The 26,788-nt window shown below is 44.8% G+C and overlaps 2 protein-coding genes across 3 annotated transcripts in view; both read left to right on the top strand.

Moving 5' to 3' along the window:
• Window positions 1-26,788, top strand: part of CDCA2 (cell division cycle associated 2) — a 251,906-nt gene that overhangs the window by 210,234 nt on the left and 14,884 nt on the right. The window lies entirely within an intron of this gene.
• Window positions 24,953-26,788, top strand: part of PPP2R2A (protein phosphatase 2 regulatory subunit Balpha) — a 39,859-nt gene continuing 38,023 nt past the window's right edge. Inside the window, exon 1 of one of the 2 annotated variants that reach the window (XM_061349732.1) lies at window positions 24,953-25,148. In XM_061349732.1, the coding sequence (XP_061205716.1) occupies window positions 25,142-25,148 (7 nt within the window). In that variant the 5' untranslated portion in view covers window positions 24,953-25,141. Of the gene's footprint in view, window positions 25,149-25,922; window positions 26,017-26,788 lie in introns of those variants that run through there. The other variant, XM_061349729.1, reaches the window with a different exon arrangement.

Below are 26,788 nucleotides of genomic sequence, written 5' to 3'. Positions count from 1 at the left end.
AAGGGTCCACCATGCTCACCACCTACAAAGCCATCTCATTGAGCCATCTTCCAAATACACAGGAGTCCATAACAACTAGAGGAATACCCAGGTCACATATCACATGTGCAGCAAGCACCCTGGCTAGCATGGGCTCCAGGAAGACTACGGAGGCAGCCTACTTTAGGCTGCTCAAGGACATGGATATATTATTGATGCAGATATGATGGAGCTACATAAATCAGCGCAAACCAATTCTGAAAGTGGCATTGAGCTCTGGAATTAAAAATAAACCCAGGTTATTTGGGGCTGCAATCACAGGCTTCAAGGGAGCACTAGCTTTAACCATTCTGTATAACACAGAAGCTCACTTCTATCAGACTCTGAATCCCTGACTGAAGTTTATAGGTACAACTATAACACAAATTATTAGGATTAGGAAAATCTCTCTTGGGGATGGTTAATAATCAAAACATCTGCCTCCCACAAAGTTTCTTCTAAAGCATCTGGTAGCAGAAGCTAAGATATAATACACAAGCAGCCTAATCTAATCTGACTATTCCAATGTTCTTTCTGTAAGGCAAGAAAGAGGTAGTTAAAAGCTCAATAAATCCTAATTAGAGCTTTACAACCTTGGAGAGACAGATCAGTTCTTCTCTGAAGTGTATTAAATAACCTGAAGATTTTTTTATATTTTCTTTAATTTGGTGAAACAGAACTATTAACACACCTGACTTCTCAAAGCCAACTGGACTCCTACCTCAGCACATGGCAGTTCAAAAGCTGCCAAATTACACAGCCAGATTCTGATCCTGCAAACCTCTGCACTGGTATTACCCACAGTGAAGCTTGATGGCATCTACCAAGTACTCTCAACAGATCTTTCCAAGGATAGGATCCCACAGCTAATACCACTCTGAGCTCCTGTTACTGAGAGTTTAAGTCGTTAGGATCCAGTTTAGTCTAAACATTATCTTCTAAGAGATAAGAAATCTACCCAGTTTTGTGCCTTAATTATAGCTTACCATTTGAACTGTTTCTTTCATCACAGAGTTTAAGTATTCATAGGCAGGCTAAACATCAATGCTTTGAAACTTACACACACCTAAATGGTTCTGATACTTAAAAGGATTTGATCAGCCTGGTTGGCTAGCATCACATTTCCATCAGCGGTATCGGTTAGGTAAGGAAAAGTAATAGATTTCACTAAACCAAATACTATTAAAACATTTAGAGAGCATTGCTACTTTCTTTTTTGCTAGCTTTGTGGCTCTGACAGACCTAGTGTAAGTTTATGTACTTAGTAGGCTTTGCAATAAACCTGTATAAAACAATCTTAGATATGGCTCATCAAGTACATTTCCCATAAATAAATACTAGGAGGAGCAAAGCTGGAACCTGAATTTGGAGAAAGAACATCATCTTGTACACACCTGTACAAAATGGTGGGCCCAAAACTGACAGACAGTATTATGCCTGGGCAAGCATTTAAGTCTCTTCTAATAGTGTGCAGGAGAAAAATGCAAGCACCAGTAATACATAGCATGAGAAGCAGGTGTTTTTTTTATAAGCTTGAAGATTCAAATCAGCTTAAATTTAAGGAATCAGCTTAAGGGCATCAGATGAGAATTAGCTGCTAACAGACAAGTACAGAAGCTAGGCTAAACCCACACTGGTGAAGAACTGTTAACACAAAAAGGCACCTTTATGGTACTCAGCCAGAGCCAGGCTGTGCAGTGGGTAGCATCACCCACTGTAAACTTAATTACAAACAAGAAGATATTTTAAATCTTAGCAAGAGCTACAGTAAATCATGAGATCAGCTGAGATGTTACTCAGTGTTTCTCCTGCAGACGGAAGAACCACCACATTAGCTGTGATTCATCAGAAGATGTCTCTGTTCAGGACTGCTCTTTCAGGACAAGCAGCACCAGCTTTTTAGATTCATTGTGTACCAGTTTGCCAACACAGGACAAGGGGTGAAGGGGAGTGGAAGAAAACCAGCTCTGTGTGTGCACTCTTCCCTTCAGCTACTTGCTAAAGACAAAAAAAAAAAAAAAGCCTTTGCCAATTCCAAGTCTGTAGGGTATCAATGACAACAAAACAGATGAGCAGGTTCAGGGGGTTTCAGAACACCACCCTGAGCAGACACAGCTTTGTGGTCCACATGCATTCTTTGGCTTTAGGGAAGGAAAACACCCTCTGTTGTTTTCAAGAGCATGTGTTCAGAGCATCTGAAGACTAGAATATGTTGAAGCATATGGCATATAATTTCATTTCTTCCATTCATAATCTGCAGCAAGATCAGTTCTAGTAAGAACAAGCTCCAGCAATATTTCCATAGCTGTGCCCTCCCAGCAAGCCTATTTAGGCATACTGATGAGGTGAATATTAGAAAAGCAATTAAGTTAGCATTGCTGTGGATAGGCTAAGCCATTTGCTTACAGCAAGTACATCATACATCTTTAAGACTTGGTCTGTTTATTACCGTCACTGATATCTCATGGTGGAAATACAAACATGATATGATGGTACTATCAACTTACTTGCTTGTATACCATCCTAGTAACTTAAGATCTAACCCAGATGAGATAAAGCTTCTTCACTGCACTGTTAACATCAGAAGAAACAATGAAGGGAGAGACGATAAAACAGAGGAACAGACAGGAAAGCCAGGAAAATAAAATGTAACTTCAGGCCAGAACACTGAAGACCACACAGCATAACTATTAACTAACTGAAGGACAGCCACTTGCTTTCAAAGACTTGCTCTTTACTTACTTTCCCCTTCACTACCATCCCCTATTTGGTCAAAGTATTCTCCAAGTACCCATAGGACAGAGGGAAAGAGAACACTAACCTGAAGCAGCAACAGCATCCTCAAACACAGCCCTACCTCAAACTTAGCCAAGAGCCTGGCAAGTACCTGATGCCCTACAGGTTTGTACCATAATGGCTACAACATTTGAGACTCTCTTAAACCTCTGACATACAGTTGGGTAGTCTGGGTTATCACTTAAGATGAAAATCTTCCAGTGGAGGCTTAAAACTAGCTTTGCCCTGAGCTGTGTGCAGGCACCCTTACACCCAGGATTTGCTATGCTGACATTGACTCGACCATGCTGAGAGTGCGGTGCAGGGGGCCAGCAACTGAAACACACACTGCATGGAAGGCCAAACGGCAAAGCAGCACAGCAGGTACACCCTCCAGAGGAAAGCCATTTTACAAGATGGTTTATGGCATCTTACTTTTCCCCATGTAGAATATGAATAATGTTAATGGTGACAGAGCCTACAGGCAATAAAAGGCCTTTGCAGGTATCAAACAGCTTCAAACTTTGCTTTGGCTCTCTGCCAGCTGCTGCAGTCAGGCAGCACTTCCTATTGAAGGCTAGGACCAGTGTCCATTCTGTAATTACACAGCTTTACTGGCTTCCAGTGAAAGAATAGATAGAAAACCTTTTAATTCATATGAAAACCAGAAAGGAAGAAATTTGTGTTTCATGTGCACCTGCCACTTTTAAATATCTATTTCTAATGGATAAGGAAATTGTTATTCCCATAAACAGCTGCCAAGGCTCAAAACAAGAACATAGGTTGGGAAGCCAGACAATGAAAAATTTCTACTTTTATTATCATCCCTTGTTCAAACAGCATGTGAAAGCTCAAACCAGGAATCCAGGGCTCCCCTGTGCTAAGCTGTTCATAGCAATTTGGAAAGGAGCTCCAAAGAGAACTTGAGTGTGGCAAGATGAAAAAAGAATGAAACAAGAAGTTTTCTTCACATTGTTAGTCTTGCACAGCATGCAGCTTAAGCCAACTTGGCCCAGTGGTAAGGACCTACTTTTCAAAGCAAAAAAAAAACCCACATCCCACTGCTTCCACTGCTATTTTTTTATCAGGCATACAAGTCTACCAGTTAGGCAAATTACTTTGTATAAACCAGCAAGTCATCTAATAAATACTCTTAATTTCACATTTCCAAATCATAAAAGACAGACTCAAGTCTTCCTCAGTGATCAGTCCAGTTTGGAAGAGTGCTTTCTGAATGACTGACCCAGTCAGTTTCTTTTACCTTACAATACTTACCTAATAAATATTAGGTAACTTAACTAATTAGGTAACTTACCTAATAATATACTACTTAATAATTTCTTTTACCTTATAATGTTTTCCCTTAAGTTTTTAATTCCCCCCTCATTTTTGTTGATCACTGTGAGCTAGTTTCCATAAAAGTACAATTCAACAATAGTCAAGTGGGTTGTTTCTTCATTATTCATACACAATTAGACAAAATCCTTTTCAATGAATACCCAAGTATAACACACAGTTATCCAACATCCCCACAACTTTTCCTTAGGGTCACATTAGTACCTATATCAAATACTTCCAGTCAAAGTCTCAAGCCATACAAAGTGGGCTGTTTGAAGTGCTTTCTGTTGTTTCTTTTTCCCTTTTTAAACAGAGGCACCAGGGCAAGTCTCAACACCTGCATTAGGTAAATGTTATTATGTCATTCCTATTCAGCACCAGAGGAAGTGGGAGCACACAGAAGTCAAAGTTGCAGCATGTCAGCTGCAGAGATGGGGCTGGATCTCAGGAGCTCCTGGATTCTGGGACAATGCTATCCGTGAATATGCGAAAGTATTTCCCCAAGGCTCAATTATTGGCACATTTGCCACATACCCTGCAAAACAACAACATTCAAGAAGTAAGCCATCAACAGCCAAGACACAAACATCTGTTTTAAGGAACATGCTGTGGGCTGGGAACAAGACAACCTTTGCCTTTCCACCAAGTATTGGTTAAATGAGCCAAGTACATTCAACTTGTATTTACAGTATTGTCTAAAAACCCTTGAATCACTGCACTTCCATACCCTAACATGCATGCAGTCCACATAAACATGTATACATTTATAACAGATATAAAATTTGATACATTCAGCTTGCCACCAGAGGTAAAATTTGAGATAAAATGTTAAAAGTTCTACTCAACAGTTGGGAAGTTTCCACTTACACACTTTCTGTAAAATGAGGAATATCGTTTACAAGCCCTGATAGTTAACAGAACCATTGTTTTACACCTCGTCTTATTATTTTGTAAGACAGGAACTAAATATTTGATCATCTGACATGTTTTAACACCTGCACTGATTTCCTGTCCCCCAGTATCTGAGGTACATTTGTTGCTCATAAGTACAAGAGAGAGAATTAGGGAGCCGGACGAGCTGTGAAAGTTTTGCCATTAGTTTCAGCTGAAGTGAAGCTGCACTTGGACATCTGATCACTGACTTCACAACAGACACCAGCCTTATACTTTGTCATGGTAGAATCCCAAACATAAGACCAAATTTCCCTTGTGCTATGCAGTAAGGTCCAGAAAGAAATTCTAAGTATCTAGGATTTCAAAATCTGTGGGCAAATCAAGAAATACAGGCTAGAGGAAGTAAAAAGTCATGTGCCTGTAGGTTAAACATAAAAGCAGCAGGGAGCAGGAAAGAAGTCTTTAGTGACCATTCAGTTGATGCCAAACCTAAGATTTAAAAATCACAATTCTATGATTTAATCTGTATTACATGGTTTAAAGTTCTTCAAAACAAAGCAGATGAATTCTGACCTGCATTTCCTCCCCACCCTCCCATGAAGTCCATCTTCCAATAAGGAGCACTCCTAGCAACGGGAAAAGATTACCAACCTTGTTTTAAGCTTTCTAAAGTCTCAACAGTTTGGCAGGCAACCTTCTCCTCAGACACTGATAGATGATCCAGAAGGAAGGGTGTGTGCAGGGAAGGGGATAGCTGATCTAAGCCTACACCATTGTAGGGGTCAAGGCGATGGTAAACAGGCTGATAAGGCAGCAGCTCTGATAGCACTGGAGAAAAGCCCTTAAAGAGGCCAAGAAAAGACCCTGGAAAAGGAAGAAAGATGAAGGAACAGAAGAAGTAGGCAGTGTAGTTGAACTCATGACCTAAATTTATCCCACTTTCAGGAAGCTGGGAGCAGCTGTCAGCATGCCCACTGAGGCAGGAGATCCCTGTCCTAGAATAGGAGCCTTGGCAGCTCAGGTAGAAAGGCAAAAGCCAGACCTTTAAAATACTATTAAGCTGTGATTATGGAGGCTCATCCATTCAAGTCTACATATCAAGGAACAGGGCTCAGCACCATCTCAATACAGGCTGCCCACTGGTGCACATCTCCACTAAGCCCCTCTCACTCAACTCATGTGTACAAGTTTATTAACAAGGAAATTAAGTACGTGGTGTACCTCTTAGCCTGGCAAAGGTTACAAGAGTTATTTAAATACTCAAGAAGAGACAGGATGCTAGCAAGTTCTGTATTTATGGGTACGAGCCATGCCTGAAGAGGCTGCACAGTAAACCAGAGGAGACCAGAAGGTAGAATGGTATATTCCCAATTTATGTATCAGAAACAGAGGTCCACAAAATTTATGCCACTTGCCTGATATGACACAGGAAGCCAGAAATTCAACCCTACTCTCCAAATTCCCAGAGCACAGCCACATTCATTCCCCTTATAGGACAGTTAAATGTTATTCAGATTGCTTAATAACCAGGATTGAGGAAGTGTTCTAAAAGGGAAAAGTCCCTTGTATCAAGAAGTTTACTTTAAATTGCTGATTATGCAACATATTAAAACATTAAACATGTTATTTCTTTTCCAGAGAACAAAACCGGTAAATAAGACAAACCTGCAGCTCAAACCAAAATAAAAAACTAAAAACATGGTCTTGTGCGTTCCGTTTACCTGGGCAATGCCACCACCTTGTGGTCTGTACAGTGAAACCACCACCAGAATCCTACCGTCTTCAATAGTAAATAAACCTAATGCTGTCTTGCTGTTCTCTTTTGAGAACTCATTGCTTGGACTTCACTCATGAACGACCTGACTGCATTTAATGATGTACGAGTTTGCAGTCGTTATTTCGAAGTTGATACCAGTTCTCAACACAGAGAATGAGCATAGCACCTCCTACCCATGTAAAACTGACTGAACACTCACTGAATTTCAGAGTTGCTCATGTAACCTCATCAGTAACAACCTGGAGCAAATAATGGGGGATCCACAATCCCAGGCTTCACTACCTGAAGCATTCCACAACCTGAAAGCATATCCTTCTCCTTTGCCCCATCTTTTAAATCAGTGTACCAGGTCTTTGCAGTGTGACTAAAGATCCTCAGGTGACAAAATATCAAAGTTCTGTATGGCCATATGGCTATTTAGTGCACAATTCAATTCTACTCTAACTAGGAAAAAGCATATTTGAAGCTGTCTTAAAGACAAATACTTTGGATATCTGCCACCAAAATAATCAAGACACCCCCCTGTGATGTAAACCTAGGCTGCTTTCCAGGATACTAGTGAACACAAGCAGCAACAGTAATTCTTCCTGCACAACAGCGACCAACATGTAACTAGTTCAGGGTAACACTGGAGCCAAGAATACACCTTCCTGAAAGAGACATTGACAGCCTGCAGTATCCTCCTCAGAAGCAGATTTAGATCCTCCATTTGGAAAGTTTTAGCCTATAAAGTCTTTCCCCAATTCCTACCAGCCTTTGCTACATACACACCATATTTAAATCTCAATTACAAACACTACAGCCTCTTTTCAGCATTCACGGTACACTTAACACAATAGTATCCTCTTTACCAACACACATTTGCATGATTATCAACACAAAAACATTTATGGGCAAAACAATTAACCTTATAATACAGGCCTTAAATTTCATCTGCAAATATTGTGGATACCTGACAGAATAAGTAGTCAGAAGGAAATGTTTTATTGGATGCAACACAGGTAGCAGTATGTCTGATTTTTGCTATATATTTACATTTTTAATGTTTCCAAGTGTACTCTAATAAAAGGCCAAGCAAACCAACTCATTACACTCCTATGTAAGAACGAAAGATGAGTTATTGTAACATTTCTGTGTAACACATTATATTTTCAGATACTTGTCTCAATAAACAACTTGCTTAAAATATCTCAACATGCAAAAGTGTCACATATGGAACAACCACCCTCCTTGAAACACACTTAAAGAGTCAGATATAATTAGGTCAAAGCCATATTGCAGCATACTGAATTAAGCACAGTCTGTATAGCTTTTATCCTGCATTTTTGAAGTGCCTACAAAGGCTGGAGGCATGCAAGGCTTTGTTCTGTTTTCCAAAGGACAGAGAAAGATAAAGAAGGTTGAAATGAGTTGTGCAAGTCACCTAATAAGAGCAAGGATGTAAACCAGACTGTTGCAAGCCCAATCTTACATGAACCAGCGGAGTACCAGATTTTAAGCTAACACAAAAGCCCATGATGGCGACTGCTGAATCTTATCTTACAAGCACTACGTATTTGAACAAATCCTTGCTCCTTGCTGCAAACCAGTGCAATAGCCATCCCCTCGTTTACACCAGATTGGACTTCCCTGTGTTCCTCCTCACCTTACCACCTGTGTTTAAAGTACCTGCCCTTCAGAGATGAGATGACCTGATGCCAAAGCACAAGCTGTGGAGTATCTAATCCAGGAAACAGGACACTAATAAACACTCCTCCTTTCTCATTACATATGAAAAGCAGGAATTTCTGTACCTCCATTTTCTTCTTGCCCCCCATCACCTGTGCATGCTTAGAAAAGCAAGAACTGGAGTGCTGAAACTGTTCACAAAAAAAACCCATCAAAACCAATCTAAAAATCCCTGCAGAAGTAGAGCAGATTTGTTTGAGAAAGTGAGAATTAGGTTAAAACAAAATGCAGTATTCCACATCTCGCAGCCCACTTGTCTGTTAGACCTGCACAGAGCAACTGAAATCTTGTATCCAGCATCAGAAAAAACTGTATCTATCTGCGACACCTTTATGCCTTAATTCTCTGTGCAACAGCACCCTTCCTTCTGCTGGCACAAACCAAGAGACACGATGCATCCATGCGGGCTGAAGTCTCAAAGCCACTCCAACACAACACCCTCCCTCCTAGGACTATGCCATTAGGTGGAAATGGGAGAGAAAAAGCGAACAAGAACACACAAAAAAACCCACCAAAAACCACTTGTGGAAGTGACAATTTATGCACAACAGAGTATTAGCAATCAGAACACAAAGCGCAGTGCCTACAACCCTGCATGCAGACACTTCCTGCAATAAAGACCAAACAAAATCATATATTTGACACATTTACTGAGAAAAAGATCAAGCTAAACCAGAACACTTATGAACAATTATGAACTCTCCTTTCCACAGGCCTTGGTACCTCACCACAAGGCACCTATACCAACACTCTGGAGAAGCTTTCACAACTCCTTACATTACACCAGCTACAGCGAACACGACTGAATTTGCAACCCCACTATGCAGAACCCCACAAAGGGCAAAAGTATTATCACAACAAAGAAAAAGTAGCCCAACCCACAGCACAGCCTTCAACACACCATTACAAAAGCCTCGCAAAAAACGCTGCACAAAGGCAGGTTCACAGGCTGCAACCCAGCCACAAACAGAAAAAAAACAATTTTAAACACCACAAAAAGCAAATCCCTTCCCACCTCCCTGCTACAAGCAACCAAATCACCTCTTACCTGGAAAACAGCCTCAAATGGTTGAGTTTGGATAGAGAAAAACACACTAAAAACGCAGAGTCCACGTTTTTGGCACGGAGGAGAACGTTTTACCTCAGCGCCCCGCCCAGTTCTGGAAGGTTCCGCGGCCCCTCGGCGCTGCCCTTAGCAATTAGCAGCTTAATGGAGGCACCTGCGGCCGCTCACACCTGAGGGAAGTTTTCTCCCTTTCAAACCTTTCAGGCTGCTTCTTGTCCCCCTGCACAGCACGGGACGAGTAATGGGAGCACATTGCTTGCTTCCCCCCAAATCCTCCTTTCCAGGGCTATCCTCAAGGCCGGCAGCGGGGGGAGCTGTGCGTTCCTCCGAGGGAGCGGCGCTCGCAGGCACAGCCTTACCTCAAGCCTTTGGGGCTGGTTTTCACTGCACGTTTCTTGCACGTGTTCATCCTCCCTGTGGGTCCCAGGGTGCGACATAAAGGTAAAACCAAAACGTGCCATGGAGCAGGCAGTGCCAGCCTTGGACATCACTCTTGTGGCCTCTTCTACCATCTAACGCACAACACCCATGTCGGGTCTCTCGTGTGAGACGCACAATGGTGCCAGGTTACAGGTACACAGCCTGCAGTGCCATACAAACTGCCTCATGGTGCCCATGCAAAGCAAACATGCTACACACATGCAGCAAGTGAGGTATTCCCTGGAGAGCCAACTCTCCATGACAGCTTCCTCAGCAGTATGAAGGAAGCGGGGGGCTGGAAGCGGTGCCCAGCTCTGTTTTCACAGCACTCAGCATAATGGGGCAGTGATATTTGACACACAAGGGCCTGGAAGTGCCACTGTCAAGCACAAATATTGTCTTAAGGACCAATTTCCGGAAGCGATTTCAATTTCAAACCTGATTTATTTGGAAGGAAGAGAATTCGAGCCACCTCGGGTCGACATTCACTGAGAGCCAGTGGCAAATACGGAGTTTAGGCAGCAGCTCAGAGAGACACGTCCAAACCCTGTTTTCACAGCTGCAAATGCATCAGCTAGGCTGCAAAGGTCAGGTTTGTGAAGTCTTCCGTAGGTGGCAGCATTACTGCAGAGTTCCAACGAGCAACGGAGCCGATAGCATCCCTTCAGCATCCATAGAAACCTCCTTCATGGGGAAAACCCTCTAGGAAGTCATTGCTTCCCTCCGGTGCTGTCACCCAGCCCAGGCAGCCACACGACCCTGGAGGATGAACTAAAGAGAAGTCCAGTAGAAAGACTGTAATTGCACCCAAAGAAGGCTTAATAGATGAACTGGATATGTGTATTGCTAACTTATAGCTTTTATAGGCCTGTTATTACCAGCAAAGTCAGCCTTTATTACAAGAGTCAGTATTTGTGCTGTGTCATCTTTGGGTATCTTTGGAAGGATTCAGTTCTTTCAAAGGACAGCTGTGTTATAAGAAACGTGCTCCATGAAATAGCTCTCAGGTTGGACAGAATGTGGTAATTCTCACGTCCCTCCATTATACGCCTGTATTTTATTCTATGGACTGTTTAACAGTTGGTGTAACACCTCTGAGAAGCTATTAGCAGCCACCACCAAATTAGGGTTCCTGTAAAGCACTGGCTTAACCACAGCCTGAAGCTCCCAGTTTATATCCATAGTGCAGGTGGCAACAGAGCAAGCTGCCTCCGACTGCACTGCTAGCACATCTCATACCATGCTCTGAGGAAAATACAGCATCTTCTGTGTGCTTGGGAATATATATATGCTGATGTTGGGGGAAAGGAAGAGATCAACACAGCCACTCTTCTTCTTTTAGAGCTGTTTCACATGTAAAAAGCCTTCCCTGAACCAGAAAGGTTGACACTTCACAACAGTACACCAATACTCCGAAAATATTGCTCCAACAACCAGTGCATATTCTTAGAGCCAAATAAACCTGTACATAGTGGGTTGGATTTGACTTATGAGCAGCCCTTTTGGGGGTCATCACCCAGCAAAGATTTCCAGGGCTCATTCTTTACCTTTTCTGCTGTCCCTATGAATAAAGGGATGTATACGGCGCAGATAGAGGCGATGGGGAGGGGAAGGAATATATCATTTCAATCATCACCTTTCAGCTGCTTGGAAGATAAACAAGCAGGTGAATATATTTCACTGCATGTCTACTATGAGAGTAAAATGTAGCTTTATCGTTTATATGGATCAGAAGCTCTCTTGGGATAATGGAGGAGCAAAGCAATGTGTCTTTTCTCAGTTGAAAACATGACACAGTAGAGCTGTGTAAAACATCTCACACCCAGAACTGAAGGGGTAGCAATGAACCAGCAGTGGCTCATGAGTCCAGCTCTGATTTAGAAGTTAAACCAGCACTGTTATGGAAGACCTCTGTAAAGGCAAGTGAAAAATGATAAAATGCTTTTTCTACCTCTTGCAGCCAATTTATTTCCCATTGTATACATTAACACGTAAGGATTTCTGAAGTCACTCTTTTCACAGCACTGGCAAAGAGTCCTGAACTGTGAAAACCTCACTGGAATTAGGACCACTACTTGCACTATTCTAAAGCAATTAAATACTCAGTTTGAGTTTCAGCCTTGCAAACAGCAGTTATGTGCCCCCAACATCCATATAACAGGCACTGGAGTGCTCTGAAGCTTATAATCGCTGCCAGTGCAATCACACAGCAGTAGAAGACTCTAGAAACTGATTTTCCTCAGCTACCCAGGCCTCTGCTTAATCAGCTTCATAGGTGCACGTGATTCAGAATCCCTGCTCACCCTTTTGCATTGTGTTTTTGGATATGGGTATAAAAATGTCCCAAAGGAAGCTGGCTGTTACCTTACTGCTGCTGCTTCAGATCTGCCTCCTCTGGTTATGCTTTTGCTTCCCTCTCTTGGCTGATGTCATCATTAGAAATAAGGAGAAAAATGCAAAGTGTGAAAGTAAAATACTTTTAGAGAAGGCTGTGGAAAAGACATCCCCTGTTCTACAGGCTGTGTTGACTCATCATTTGATAACTGAGACTTAGAATAGAAATTCCCCAGAACTTGTGAACTCCCGTCTCAAACCTCCTTGCCATCCTGCTACAGCCAACACTGTCCACACACCAAATGTTAACCGTAGGTACATCAAGGATGAATACCCTGAGTTGCTCTGAAGAGATTGGAAGCATTCCTGGGGGGCAGTATGAACTGAAATGCCACATACCTTTTGGAACATATGAATGGGAGAGACGTGACCAAGCCTGGTTAATTTGTATTTATTCGGGGGGGACCCAAAACAAATTTCAAAGGGGAAAGAATGGGAATTTTTCCACTTGGATTCTCCTTTGAAGCACTGAGAAATTTGTCAGGCCCTATCTCAGACAATCACAGCTCAACATCAACAGGAAACCTCACACAGATTCCCATTTTGACAATGACTGGTTTATGGTTTTACTATGCAGGTCTGAAAGTTTGTTATAACTTCTCTAGGCTTCCCTCCTGTTTCATAGCATTTAACAAACAGCCCACATTCCCACTATAAATAAGGGGATGTTTGCATTTTTCCTTTCTATTTCCCTAAAAATTAGGGGAAAAAACGATTGTTTTGCTTTCATGATTCTCCAATGTATAATCATAGAATCGCAGAATGGTTTGGGCTGGAAAGGACCGTACGATCATCCAGTTCCACCCCCCTGCCGTCAGCAGGGACACCTCACACCAGACCGTGTCATCTTCCTTCCAGTCTTCTTCTCCCCAGTCTCCTCCCCACTTTACTGATTACACTGAAATCCCCTCTTTTAGAAACTGACCTGAAACAAATTGCCTTTCCCATTTTAGCACATTTCCCCAGTCTTTTCTAAAGCCCAGGACTCTCTTCTCCCATGACCCATTAATACTCCAAAGGGCAGCTCGTATCTGTCACATCGATTAGATCAGCGCTCTGAGGTAAGCAAAATTCAGGGAATGATGACAAATTGATTTTTGTTTCCTTAACACAAACTGCAAAACACAGGCAGGCCACAATTCATTGTTCTCTGCATCCACACACTGAACTTCATTAACTATTTAATTAAACAGTGAATTCATGCTGCTAGCAAAACGTGCTCTGGGGCATGCCGTCCATTCCTCCTCTTCCCCTCCCCTCCTCCATGCAACCACTCAAGTTTTATCTTCACAACAACACAGAAGCCTCTCTTTGTTACAGCTGCAACACTGGCGTCATTGACTGGAGTGCTCATGCGTCCAAAAATAACCAAGCAAGTGTCCACTCTCTTTGGAGCCATCCAGCAGCATGGCCTCAGGCTTGGCACATCCCTGGAAATTCTACACCTTCTCAGATGGGAATTAAAACCCAAGATCTGACTCCTTGCACACATTTAAAGGGACGTTTCCTTCACACATTGACTATTTCCAAAGAGCTTTTGGTGCCTGCATTTCTTAGCAAAAACTGTTCAGAAGTTCTTTTCTTTGCTCTTGGCCAAATTCCACAAAGGGTCGCTACTCCCTACCTTTTAGATGATGATTTCATTTGGTTTCCTTTCACAATCTAACAGCACATAAAATCCTACCCAGCACAAGTTTTTATATGGAGATCCAAAGGAATTTCAGGTTTTATTCAGTAAATAGCAATTATAGAGTCATTCATGGAGCAAAGAGAAGTCAGGCTCCTTAAGGTTAAGTGCAGTGAGATAACCCAACTGCATGAACCTCACTGAAGAAGCCATTCTTGTTCCTGCTTTTAGAAAAAAGGAAGGAAGAAATGGGAGGATTTGCTGAGCTCATGCAACAAATGGGAAACAGAAGAGAGACGAAAACCCAGATCCCTGAAGTTCCTTCTCAGTCTTCTAGTGAAGAGCTTACCCTTGATTCTTATAAAGAAAGACTATGGGGCCAATCCGTTTTTGATCTGTGCTGTAATCTTTTTCACTGAAGGATTTCAAAACCTCTTGACGTGCATCAGAACCCAATGAAGAACACCACTGTTTACCAATGCACACAGCTGAACCCTTTGTAGGAGGCCCAGAAACATTAGACACTGGGAAAAAACAAAGGTCTGATGGTTTATTACTGTTGTCAACAGACGTCCTAGGCATGTTGGAATGCTCCTCATGGAGATCTTGGTTTGAATTGTCTCATGGCCAAGCCCACATTTCTAAATGCAGGGAGTAACACTGGATAAACATCCTTCTGGTTCAGCAAAGTTACAGCAGTCAGGTTGGGCCCTGTGGATGGCATTTTCCAACCCACTCTTTATTGTTTCCCCAGCCTCCCTTTCCAGACCAACGGCACACCAGTTGCAGAGGAATTAGGTGGTGCATCCAGAATGGATACATTTCTGAATTCCCTCACAACAACAGGGCTTTCCTGGTAAATAAACCATCCCAGTCACAGAGGAAGCAAGGCACTTATTCCATGGGAGCCCCATTTGATTTGGAGCACTGTGCATCACATCATCCCTGCTGTGTGGATGGCAAACACCACTCTGGAGTCAGCAGCTTCCTATGACTTGGGAGGGAAGGAGTGGCCAGGCTCTGTGGAACTGCAGATTTGGCAACCCTGGATGAAACCAGTGCTACACCCAGGCTGCTTCCAACAGTTGTGCTGATGCTGGCACTAGGCAGGGGAATCAGAAGAAACGGCAAGCAGAGAAGGAATCTATTTCAAGCTGCTGCAGGAAACACCTCTGCAAATCAGCTCTGCAGCCTCATCGCCTCTGATGGCTGGTGTTAATTTCTTGTGGCAGATCCAAAGTCCAGTTGTCTCATTGTCATTATTGTTCTAAAAGGACAATAGAGAGATAGTGCTTTAAGCAAACAATTGCCTCCTTGTGCAATGTTCCATCTAACACAAGGAGAGGAACACTGAGCAGAGACGTGGCCAAGAAATGAGAAAACAGGGAAATGAAAGTGGGTACAGAGGTGACCTAAAAAGTAAAAGGATCTTTTTGCACAGATCTGATGATAACAGCTTTGTTGTGTCATCATTCTGCTGAGAATCCCTGAGGAATCTACCTGCCTCCATAGTGTTGGGTGAGAGCTGGCAGAAAAGATTTGAGTTTTACATTTTGCTCTTGTATTCTGTGGAAAGCAATGCTTTTCAAGCTTTGAAATGCACTTTTTTACAATGTAGTGAAAAACTAAGGCCTTTCAAAACCCTTTTGTTCTTGTTTGGCGAAGTACAGAGAAAGAAAGACTGAGTCTTTGCTGATGGTAGCCAGCAACAGCTTTAATTAGGGCACTGGTCTGTAATGTGACAGGCCAAGTTCAAGATCTTGGAGAGAATCAAGCAGAACAAGAACTTAAATTGAGTCTCTTGGGAGAAACATTTATGAGGGAAAAAATCAAATCAAAACACTGCACTTTGCCTTCTTATCTGAGGTAATTTCATGGCATCACATCCTTTAAGTGAAATGTTATCATTAATTTTGTCTCCAGGTATGGTACCACATAACTGCCATAAAGTGTCGTGTTCGCGCTATTGATAAGAGCTGCTCAAGCATGCTCTGAGAAACCAAGCACTGCTTTGCTGAGGCCCAAATGTTCCATTAGAATCACTGCAGGCTGCACCTCCATAACCTTTCACCCTTTGCCTGTCCTGGGTGTATTGTTCTGCCCCTTTACTTCTTGTGAGTCCATGTAACTGCAGCACTGTTTAGTGAACCAGAGCACTGAACTGTGCTACTGTGAGAAGCATCGATGCAATCACAGCCCCCCTTCTGCTGCATCTGGCCTGCCCAGCACTGATCAGAACAACCAGAGTGTTGTTTCTGCAGGGGCTGTGGAAGAAGAAGTGTCTGATTCCTTTGGCATGGAAGCCAGTACCTTGCTTAGCATGATACAGAGATGTGGTTTATAAAGGCTTACGGTGTTTAGCAGCAAGAGAGTTATCCTGGCAGTTTTGTGGGAAGTCAGATATCCTGGGAACCCCCTGTAGCTGCTCACTGAATGGATGTTCTTGGTAATTTCCTGCCTCCTATTGGAAACATGACTGATAAGCTTGTTGATTTTGCAGAGCCCCTGTAGAGTCCAGGGAGCTTCCACTTTGTGGGAAAGAATTCTCGTTGATGTCCAGTTTGGACTGGACAAAGTTTTGGGAAGATGAAATTTCTCTCAAACCGGGAGACTTTTTTCACTATTTTTTTTACTCCCCCCCCCCCCTTTTTTTTACTTTAGTGACCATAAGAGAAAAATAATGGAACTGCAGAAATAGTTTTACCCAGTGGGAATGCCAGGAATAACACACCTAGCTCCATGCAAGCTCTCAGTGCACTGTTCAGCAAAGTAAAAGGAGTCAACCTGAACCCCGTTTGAGTAGTTAAGCCCTCCACTAGTGGCTCAGATGAACTCATTTCACTTTGCATGCAACACACAGGCAAGTGGTATGTCACTAATCACTGCACCTCAGTGCAGTGACTTGTCAGACGTATCAACTGGATCCAGTGTCCTCGTGTGACCATGCTCGGAATTCCTCACAGTTTACACGGGTGGCTCTTTATGAAGATATCTGGATGCCTTTTGGATCCATCTGTCCCTGTTTACTGTGCATTGCGTCATTACATAGACACGCTATGCGAGTATTGAAACCTCTGCAGTTCTTACTCAAAGACAAATGCTGATACTTACACCTGTGTACAAATCACGACCAAGATTTCCCTCTTTGTACTTCAGCAACACATCCTGCTCACCTGTCAACACCCCATTCTAAAGCTGTTGGCAGGGTCTGTATGGAAAGCCTGATCTAAATGTCACTGCAACTAATGAAGATCTGTCTGTCCCGACTTCTGTGAGAGCAGGCAAAATGCACAACATACTCAAACCTAATTCATCTTTGTGCTAGGCCAGTGATAACATTTCTAGTCCTGAAATGAACTTTATTGCATATCCCCATCGAAAGGAACACTGCAGCAGTGCTGATAGCAAGGACAATTCAGGTTTGCATGCCCAGTCTTTGCCTGTGTTGGAGAAGGCACCAGCTCCCCCCTCCAGGACTCTGAAATCAGTGTTTGATGAGAGAACGATGAGAAGGTGAGAGTGTAATTATAGATCATAAGTGGCTGAGGTGCTCCAATGCCAAAATGTCTTAGGGTTGTAAATGTTCCCGCTTGGAGACTTGACCTCCAGGAGGGAATGGAGCACAGTTATCTCCTGTGTTTGTGCAGCTGGGGTAACCAACACAGAGAAGAGATTTGGATGAAACAAGAAAAAACAGCAGTGCCTCATGGGAGGGGGAGTGGAAATCCACTTCTTTTTTTCCCTGCTTACCATTTAAGCTGCTTAAAGGAGGTTTGGTAACGGGCAACTGTTTCATGAGTTTTCATTTTGCAGTTACGTGATGGAAGAAAACCGAGCTCTAGAAACACTGCATGGATCCTCTGGATTAACAGGAGTTGCATGTGCTCAGTAACTCTCAGACTCTATCTGTAAGCTCTAGGTAAAGGAGAGAGTGAGAAACCTGAGGTGAAGGCATACTTCTCAGGAGCCTGGACTTTCACCTTTCTGTGCTGCTGTTAGCAGGCCGTGTTACTGCATGTTCTCCCTGATTAAGGTAGGATGGTGAGATTGCAAATCGGATTCATCACCTACACGGTCATTTACATCGATAGAAAGAATGTGCCCTAAAAACCTCAGGATCTCTGCCATGACTGCAGGCAGGGCTGTCACACCTCCAGTCTCTGTGCTGCTTCGGTATTCCCAGACCAGCACCATCATCTGCTGGTTCCAGGACCCTGCACATCAAACACGACTTTGCCAGGCACCTGCACTCTGGTACGTGGGGTCTCAGGGCACAGGAGGCTGCCATAGTGCTCAACAGTGGCTTCTGCTGAGGGCCCAGCACACAGAGGAGCCCTCCTAAGGAGCACATCCTCCTCAGCCATGATCTTCTCACACTCTTCACTTGTAGGTGTGCTCCCTGCATCCCAAGGGGAAAAAAGAGCCTAAGAAACCTGTTTACAACCAGGCTAAATGCAGCCACAGTGTGTGTGAAGGGTGGCAGAGCAGACTGCCTGGCCACAAATCACACCAGACAATGGCTACTGCTAGTGAGGCTACATTTCCTTCTATCCCTGCTAAAGCATCTGCTTTGCATTGTTACAAAGAGGAAAACAAAGGCTCTGCATGTGCGCTGCTGCCTTGGGCCCCCAAAGGTCCCTGGTCCTCAAAGCAGGGTGAGGAAATAGCTTCAGACAAGTAGCCAAGTTGATTCCAAGCCTGTGTGCCATGAGCTGTTTTTAAAGCATGTTATAAATGTTTTAACTGCAAGACTGCTGCTATGAACTAGTTCAATGCTATCATCCCCACTTTATTTCCAATTAAAAAAATAGGAACAGAAAGCATTTGCTCAAGGTCTCCAAGGGAATCAACAACACAGCAAGGATTAGAACTAAGGATTTCCTGTCCGATCTGCAAACCACACCTCTCTCCTGTTTACAATGTGAACTTATTCCCTAGCAGAAAAGCCATGTGAATGGAACAATTCATTCTGCTATTTCGGCCTCCCTTCCTTCCCTTCTCAGTTCATTCCTGGCCTTGCCTTCCAAGCCCGTTAGCAGCAGGACTGTGACAAAGCAAGCAAAGAAAGTTTGAGAACAGTTTCAGGTGCGAATACTCGAATCATGTTTGTTAAATGAGAGAGAGCTTAAAACACATCAAAAATAGCTGAGAATACATGCTTTTGTTAATGAAAAATGAAACCAAAAGGTAAATGAACATGAAGGAGTAAGTTAATGAATTACTAAAGCAAATCATGCCAGTTACCTGCACACGTCATGTTTAGCACAGGACTCAAGCAATACCAGAGGGATAGTGTTACAGCTCAGAGTAAGGTACTACTAATACTTCCACTTGTCATTTACCTTGAGTGCATTTTAAAGAGAGAATATTTCTAGGCTCCTTGCATTTGCTTTCCTTTTCTGTATTTGTTTCGGTTTAGAAGTCACATTTTCACATTTCCCTCTGGGATCAAAAGCTAAAAACTCCTTGGAAAAATAAGCTGGATTTCTTATGTCTTTTTCTGATTCCAGGCCTTAGGACATCAACCTGTTCACACCCTTTATGTACCAGGAGAAGTCAGCAACCCCAAGCTGACTGAAAGAACAAGACTTGCCTAGAGCTGAGGATCAGCAGGAAGAATGCTTGAGTTCAAAGCCTACAGTGGCATTTCATTCCACATTATGTATTTAATCATCGCTTCCCACAATCCATGTTTTTTAAGGAACATTTCTCCTGGCAAAGTCGGATCACTGATGTGCTAAGTTTCTACATGCTGTTAGCACCACACACAGCTGGCAATTAACTTCTTAGTGCAAAAGGCTAGTAAAATTACAGGCTTCTTCAAAGTACAAAAACATGATTCCAAGGAGCTGATGGTAATCTCTTTGGATCAGTTGGCTTTTTTTCTCTGTTTCAGTAACAATGGCTTCAGTGATACATACAAGATAACTACAGGGCTTGAGCTAGGCCTTATATTTACATATCCCTTTTGACATAAACCTGTGCAGGTATAATTCTTCCAGCTCATAGTGACAGATAATAGCTCATTCGTTTCATTAATGCATAGAAGTACTTTGTCTTAGTAAGAATCTAAACCAGAAGATGCTAATCCCCACTGTGAAAAATAACAGGGAAATCCTATAGAAGGCAGTGTTCTTAACACACTTGCTTTCAACTTCCTGCTTTTGTGAAGCAAAATTGCATCGCAGAAGACTGAGGCTTCTCTTTCACTTAGATCACCTATAGAGGTTTGTTAGGAAGCAAAAATGAAGCCCTCTGTTCCCTCAATAACACTGCAACCCTTCCCCAGAAATAAATGATTGTGTATAGAGGCCATAGGAGTTTGGAGGTTTCACAGTACCCCAAACCAAACCCATTGAAGGCCCTTTGCAGTTCTGTATCTCGGCTCCTCCCCTTCCTTCAGCGTACCCATAAAGGTGGTGAGGAGCAAAGCTCTTCTCACCTGTGAGCTCCTCTGTGCTTCTCAGAGATGCAGCATGTATCAGTTAAGTCTGTGCATGAAGTGCTTTCCTTCCCCCCAAGATAGCTTTTTATTGTAATTGTTGTTATTGCTGTTATGTTCCTTTCATTGAGCTCAATTTACTCAAAGAGGCTGAAGGTTATTAATTATTCCCTTTCTAAAGGCTAATAGGAGAAGGGAATCTTAATACTTGTTAAAGTGCTCTCTGGGCATGGAATTACTGCTTTTGCTCTATCTTGCTGTTGTCACTGCTGCAAAGAACCTGGGTTTTTTCTTTAGAATGGTGAAAAGTGGGGCTGGAAAGGACTAAGGCATCTCTTACCCTTAGGCAGGGAGCAGCTCTACTTAGACTATTCCCAGTAGGAGGTTATCTAATCTGCTCTTAAAAGTGCCTGTTAGTGGATGTGCTGCTGAGTTTTTTGGCAATGTAGTTCAGTGTTTAATCTTTCTTGTTAGAATAAAAAGACTTTGTGAGTGCTTTGTGTTCATGGTGCTTAGGTCGGGATGACTGTTCTCATTTTGTTTCATTTTTGGTTTATTTCCTACTGCTGGTAGGTTCCAGAGTTCCAAATTATCCTGAGGTGGAAGACTCACAGTGCCAGGTTATCCTGAAGGATGTGTTTTGTTAACTGCAGCTCCTATGTTACAGGAAGAGCTAAATCTAAGTCTTGTGAATCCCCTCTCATGGCTGCAGTTTTAGTGTCAGTGGGATTGGTGGCTACTCTTGGGTTTTCTTTGGCCTCACCCTCAAGTAGAACTAATCAGAGTTTGTAAAAAAACATACTTAAGATGTTTAAAATAAGAAGAATGTAATTTTTCTATACATCTGAAGTTATCCCTTTTTCTTAGCTTTTAACCCCAAAATAATGGGATATCTTCTAGATGAAAAATACTTGTTTTCCTCCCTCCAAAGAGGTGGCTTCTTTCTACCTTTAAGGCCTTTTTCCTTCTTTTCCACAGGTCTGGTTTTCCCTGTATCCTTGCATGTATTTTTGCTCTTGCTTTAAAATAAACCTGCCAAGATTCAGGTCCATGAATCCTGTACAAATTGTGCTTACATAATCCATTAGACTAATATTTTGCAAGCTGTGGTTTCAATCATCGTAATTTAGATGTGCTCTAACCAAATCAGCTTCAGAGCTGGTTTTAAACCTGTCTTGCAAACTACTTCTGTAATGAAGATACGGAATTCTTCCCAAGTCTAATTGGCTCTTATGTGTGCTTGCACCAGGCTAAAGTTAAGAAAAAAGCCCATGTAATTTCTATGAGAAGATTCTGAGGCTTCCCCTTGCAGTAACAGAGCTTTAACCCAGTGAACTTCACGTTTCTGAGATGACACAAGCAACTTCTTTACCAGAACCAGTGAGGTTTTGTGTCACAGGTTTGCTCAGTGGTCACAGAACCATTGCACAGGCCTGTGACGTTGTTTCCCTTGGGAAATGGTTCTTTAGAAGATCACTGCCAGTTGCAAAGTGAACTGAAAGTCATGGACCATCCTCTTCTGCTTTTGATCACTGCTCATAGTTGACTGATGAGGGGAGGATGATGTTTTGTGCCCCTTCTGACTATTATTGCCCCAACAGCACAGATGCCCACAACTGCCAGAAACATTCTCCCCTTTCCAGAAATGAAGAGCTGTGACTTTGGTGGAGCTGCTCTAGTGACGTAGAGTGCAATGTATGTCTTTGCAGTGCTCAAGTTTAGGATAGCAAGGCAGGAACTGGAAGTGCTTAAGCCTTTGTTTAAACCTTGGTTTTAGCTGACCATCTCTGGCCACTGGGGCTTTACAGGTGGGTTAAAATGAATGCAGGTTGAGTAAATACTGTCAGAAAACTCCAATTGGAGCTGTGCGTGGGCACAGAGTGCTCCTGGCCCTGCAGCAAGTGTGAAGGACCTGCCCCAGCCAGGCTGGTGTGGATGTGACCTTAGGAGGTCAGAGGGGCTCACCCTGGGAGCCTGCCGGAAGCTCATTGCAGAGGCAGGGGCTGCCTGACCTTGTGTTCAGCGTGAGCTCAGTGTGGCAGCCTTAAGGTGTGAGTCAGCACTGTTTTGGTAATGGTGGTTAATGAAGAGACAATTACCTGGACTGGGGAGCGGGGAAACACAGGGTGAATAGGAGCAAAGGCTGTGAAACGCTCTGCCAAAAAGCAGTGGAAGTCTCTGTGAGGCTCTTCAAGCCGGACAGAGTGAGGCGCAGAGGAGAAGGCTGCAGGGAATTGCCTTGCCCTGAATTAACCTGGGGGTGACCCCAGATTGCTCAGCTACTGCTAAATACCAGTGATAATTTTGGTGATAATTACTCCCCTTATTTCTAAACCGAATTGTTGTAATTCATTATAGCCTTGTCTAACGGGTCAAATCACTGGGAAACTAAAGCAGGCACAAAGTGAGCTGCTGACAAAGTTCTTTGAGGCCTTGCTTGTTTGATCAGTGATTTGACATTAATAGATGTTTTATTGGCTGCCAGTCACATTTTCCATGTTGATGTTTAGGTTGTTCTAACTGAGCTCCTGACTGATGCTGCTGTGAACTGGCCACTCTGTGTGTTCTCCATTGCCCTTTAACAAATCCAACCTGAGAGGCTTTTCTGTGGAGGACTTGTGTTGTGTGAATTAACAAGTGAACACCCACATGGTGATTGTGATTCCCCAGATGTCTTACTAATTACCCAGGCTGTGATTTAATGTTATTTATTATACCTCATTATACTCTGTAGCTCAGTTAGTTCAAAATAAAACCCTGAAATGCTGGAATTAGGATCCATCCTTCTGGCACCATGATATTAAATCTTTTCTAAGAGGGATTTTGTTTTAATTATAAGGTATATACTAAAGCTTCATTAATTTCTATTACGGAGCTAATTGCAGGTCTGATTGCCTTTTGTTTTTTTAAGCAACAAGTTCTTGAAATGATGCTCATCCTACTCTGAAGGCCAAATTCTGCAGTAATTGTACAGAGGCAATGGATGGATTGGACTTGACTTTACGTGGTGACAGGCCAGTTCTGTCGGGGTTGAAAAGGATGTTTTTAAGGGATCCTGACAAATAAGGAATGCTGCTTTCCTTCCCAGTCTGGTGTTGCCTAAACATGGCCACAGACGTGTAGGACTGAGTGAATTTGCTCTTGAACTCTGGGAACCGTGGACCTGGGTGTTAGTGCTGATGTGATCCCAGAAGATCCCGTCATGGTTGTGACTGCTTCCCAACTTGTGCTGTGCCTGGTTTCAGATCTTTGGACTGCTCACAAAATGGACTAAGCAAAGCACTTGGTTCCAGGGATTCCCAAACTTAGGTGAGTTTCCCCAGAATGCCCTGTCTGTGCCAAGTCCTTTTTCAACCATTGCTGTTGTTTCTGAGATTGGTTTTATTTGCAGATGTAGAGGTGAATCTGCCTTTGTCCACAGCAGTTTTCAACCTGGGGATTGCTGGTGCCTGTTTGTGTGTGTGTGGAGGTGTTCAACTCCTGCAGTTCTGTGCTTTGGGCTGCACTTGACTAGAACACAGTGCTCCTTCGCCTCTTTGCTGTGTTGAGCTGGAAATGCCGTTGGTGCAGGTGATGACTTGGGAGACTTGTTCCAAGGCACATGGCGAGGTTGTGGCAGCGCTGGGTTTGCAGGATGAGCTCATGAGTGTCCCAGTGAAACCTGGATTAACAAGCTCTACCCAGCCTGAGGAGAAAGATGACGTTTGCACAAACATCTGTGCAGGGAAACCGATGACTTTCACAAGATCTTAAATAGATCGTACTGAATCAATTATCCGAGTCCTGTGTGTGAGCCACAGCTGAGGCTTCGACTGGGACCCAGCGAGCTAAAAAGGAGCCTTCATCCCTTCGGAGCCAGCAGGAGCTGAGCCAAGCTGGGCTCTGCTGGAAGCCTTCCTTTGTAGATCTCGCTGGCTGTCAGCGTGAGAGGTGGCGGAGGCTAAAAATGGCTCAGAGCACGGCCGGGTGTATGCAGGGAATAGCAATGAGAGCGGCAAAGCCGCGCTTGGGCTCCCCAGTGAAACCAGAGACCGAGCCTGCAGACGTTATGGAAAGCGGCCAAGAGGGCGGAAAACGTGCATCAAGCAGGTTCTGTGGCCACGGCGAGGAACTGCCGCGGGAGGAAATGGCAGAGAAGGAAGCGAGGGAGTGGAGGAACGGGGAGAACCAACCCCGAACCCCGGCGGCAAGGCGGGGATCCAGTGAGGGGGTGAAGCGGAGGGGGAGCGCCCCGGGGGGCACGGGGACCCTGCAGGAAGGTTCCCCCCCCGGGAATGAGCCCCCGGCGCTGCGGCTGCCGCCCAACCCGAGCACGGTGCCGCTGCCCCGGGGTGCGGGCCCGGCATGACATCCGCCATGACACCCGGCCCTACGGGGGGCGGTGAGGGACCCTCCGCTCCGCCCCGCCCTCCCCGGAGCACCGCCCCGCCCGCCCGGGTGACGTCACCCCCAGCTCGGCCGGCGCCATTTTGAAAGTGTAGCGTTCGGGGGGGGGCCGGAGCGAGGCGCGGAGCGGGGGCAGCCCCGGAGCGGAGCCGGCCGCACCCCCTCCGCCATCCGCCGCCATCCGCCCCCCGCCGCCGCCCCCCGCTCGGCAACGGCGGCTCCGCCGCGCAGCGCCGAGCCCGCCCGACCCGCCGCGGCCGCTATCGCGAGCCCAACATGGCAGGTAAGGGGAGGCTGCCCCCGCCGTGCCCCGGCCCCTGCCGCCGCCGGGCGGGGAGGGGAGGGGGGGCTCAGGTGAGGCTGCGGCAGCGGCCTGCGGGCGGGAGATGGGCACCGGGCACCTTTGGCCCGGCCCGCCGGGGCTGTGCCCCCCGCTCTTAGCGCCTCGCAGCCTGCCCCTGCCTCCGCCGCGCCGCGCTGCCGGCGCCTGTGCTGGCTCCCGGCCCCGCTTCCCCCATTCCGCCTGCGCCTTCCTGGGCTTTATCCCTTTATTTTTCCCCGTTCTGGGAAATGGAGCTTGCCTCCCACCCACCGCTTCCTCCTTCCCTGCTTCGGGGGGTGGGGGGGAACCAGGCATGGAAGCAGCGAGGTGGAGGGGCTGGGCTGGGGGAAGCGGGTGTGTGGAAGTTGGGTGTGCAGGAGGGTTCAGGCGGGGGGGGCTCTGCCTGTTGCAGTTTGCATTGTGCTTGTTCGCTGCATTTGTTCTCAGGTGGAGTTAGGAGGGAGCGCGCAGAGGTGCTGCTGGGCACGGCGAGGTGCCGGGGGTGCAGACGTGCCTGTGTCCAGAGCGGGGCTGCACCCTTCCGTAGGGAGCAGCTTCTGAGAGCCTGCAAACGAGACTAGAATTGGGCACAGGATGTAATTAACACAGGTCTTGCTGTGTTCTGTCTCATTCCTTCCTGTGCCTGCTCCCCATTTTGCATCCTGGAGTGCTCTGCTCGCTAGGCTGGAAGTGTGTCTGCATAAGGCATCTCTTCCTTCTTACTTCTCCTTGCGATTTCCTTGCTTGGAGATGTATTCATCCCCCTCCTCTGCAAATGAATTGTCTTTTCAGCGCTTTGCTCTTGGAGGAGCGAGCAGGGGAGGCTTGGGTAGGTTTGTGCTTTGCCTTTTCCCCCTACACCATACGCCCATGCTCCACCCTCCTCCTCTTTTTGTTTCGGGAGGGGGGGAAGTGCCAACTTGGTTCAAGTAAATTGCATGAAAAAGACAATTTTGGCCTTGCGTAGAAAGAGCAGTGATTTTCCTTAAAGCTGCCCCCTTCAAACGCTTCCGTGGTGCCAGCTGCTGTCTGACAAATGAGGAGGTTGGAGAGAGGCAGGAAAATAGCTTGTATGGGATCTGGGGGAGAGGTGTGCGTGGTAAACCTTCCCCTGCAGCTGCAAAAGGCAGCTTGACATCTCTCGCATAGGTACTTGTGCTCACCTTCCCCTTCTCAGGTGGTGCAGCTTGGATGTCTGTAATTCTGGAGAGAAGAAGCCAAGGGAAGTAAAAAATGCCGATTGGGCTCTGATGTATTCCAGCACTTCCCGACCCCCTTAGACCTGGTCCATGCTGGAAAGATTATTTGGGGGATTCCAATTTCCTTGTTTTTTGACTTTTTTTCCTCCCTTAACTTAGTGTGAAAGAGGGAAGAAGCCCCTTCTCTATTCTTTGATCCCCAAAGCCATAGAGAGAGCTCTGGATTAATGTGTAGGTGCCATCTGTTGCTCAGCCTGGTTGAATTGTGTGGAGGAAAAGTTCCATTTTGACAGTGGCTTTAGAGAAAAAAAAAGCAAAGCAGAGAGCGGCAAAGCCCATTTCAGTCCCTTCCTGTACGGCCTCAGCCCGGCAGTGATTTGCTCAGAATGAAATGCAAAAGAA

The sequence above is a fragment of the Neopsephotus bourkii genome, unplaced genomic scaffold (assembly GCF_033783945.1).
Source record: "Neopsephotus bourkii isolate Nb327-2 ecotype Australia unplaced genomic scaffold, CSIRO-AGI_Nbou_v1 NB_457, whole genome shotgun sequence".
Lineage (NCBI taxonomy): Eukaryota > Metazoa > Chordata > Aves > Psittaciformes > Psittacidae > Neopsephotus > Neopsephotus bourkii.
The sequence above is the reverse complement of the archived record's forward strand: the minus strand, read 5'-3'. Positions and strand labels throughout refer to the sequence as shown.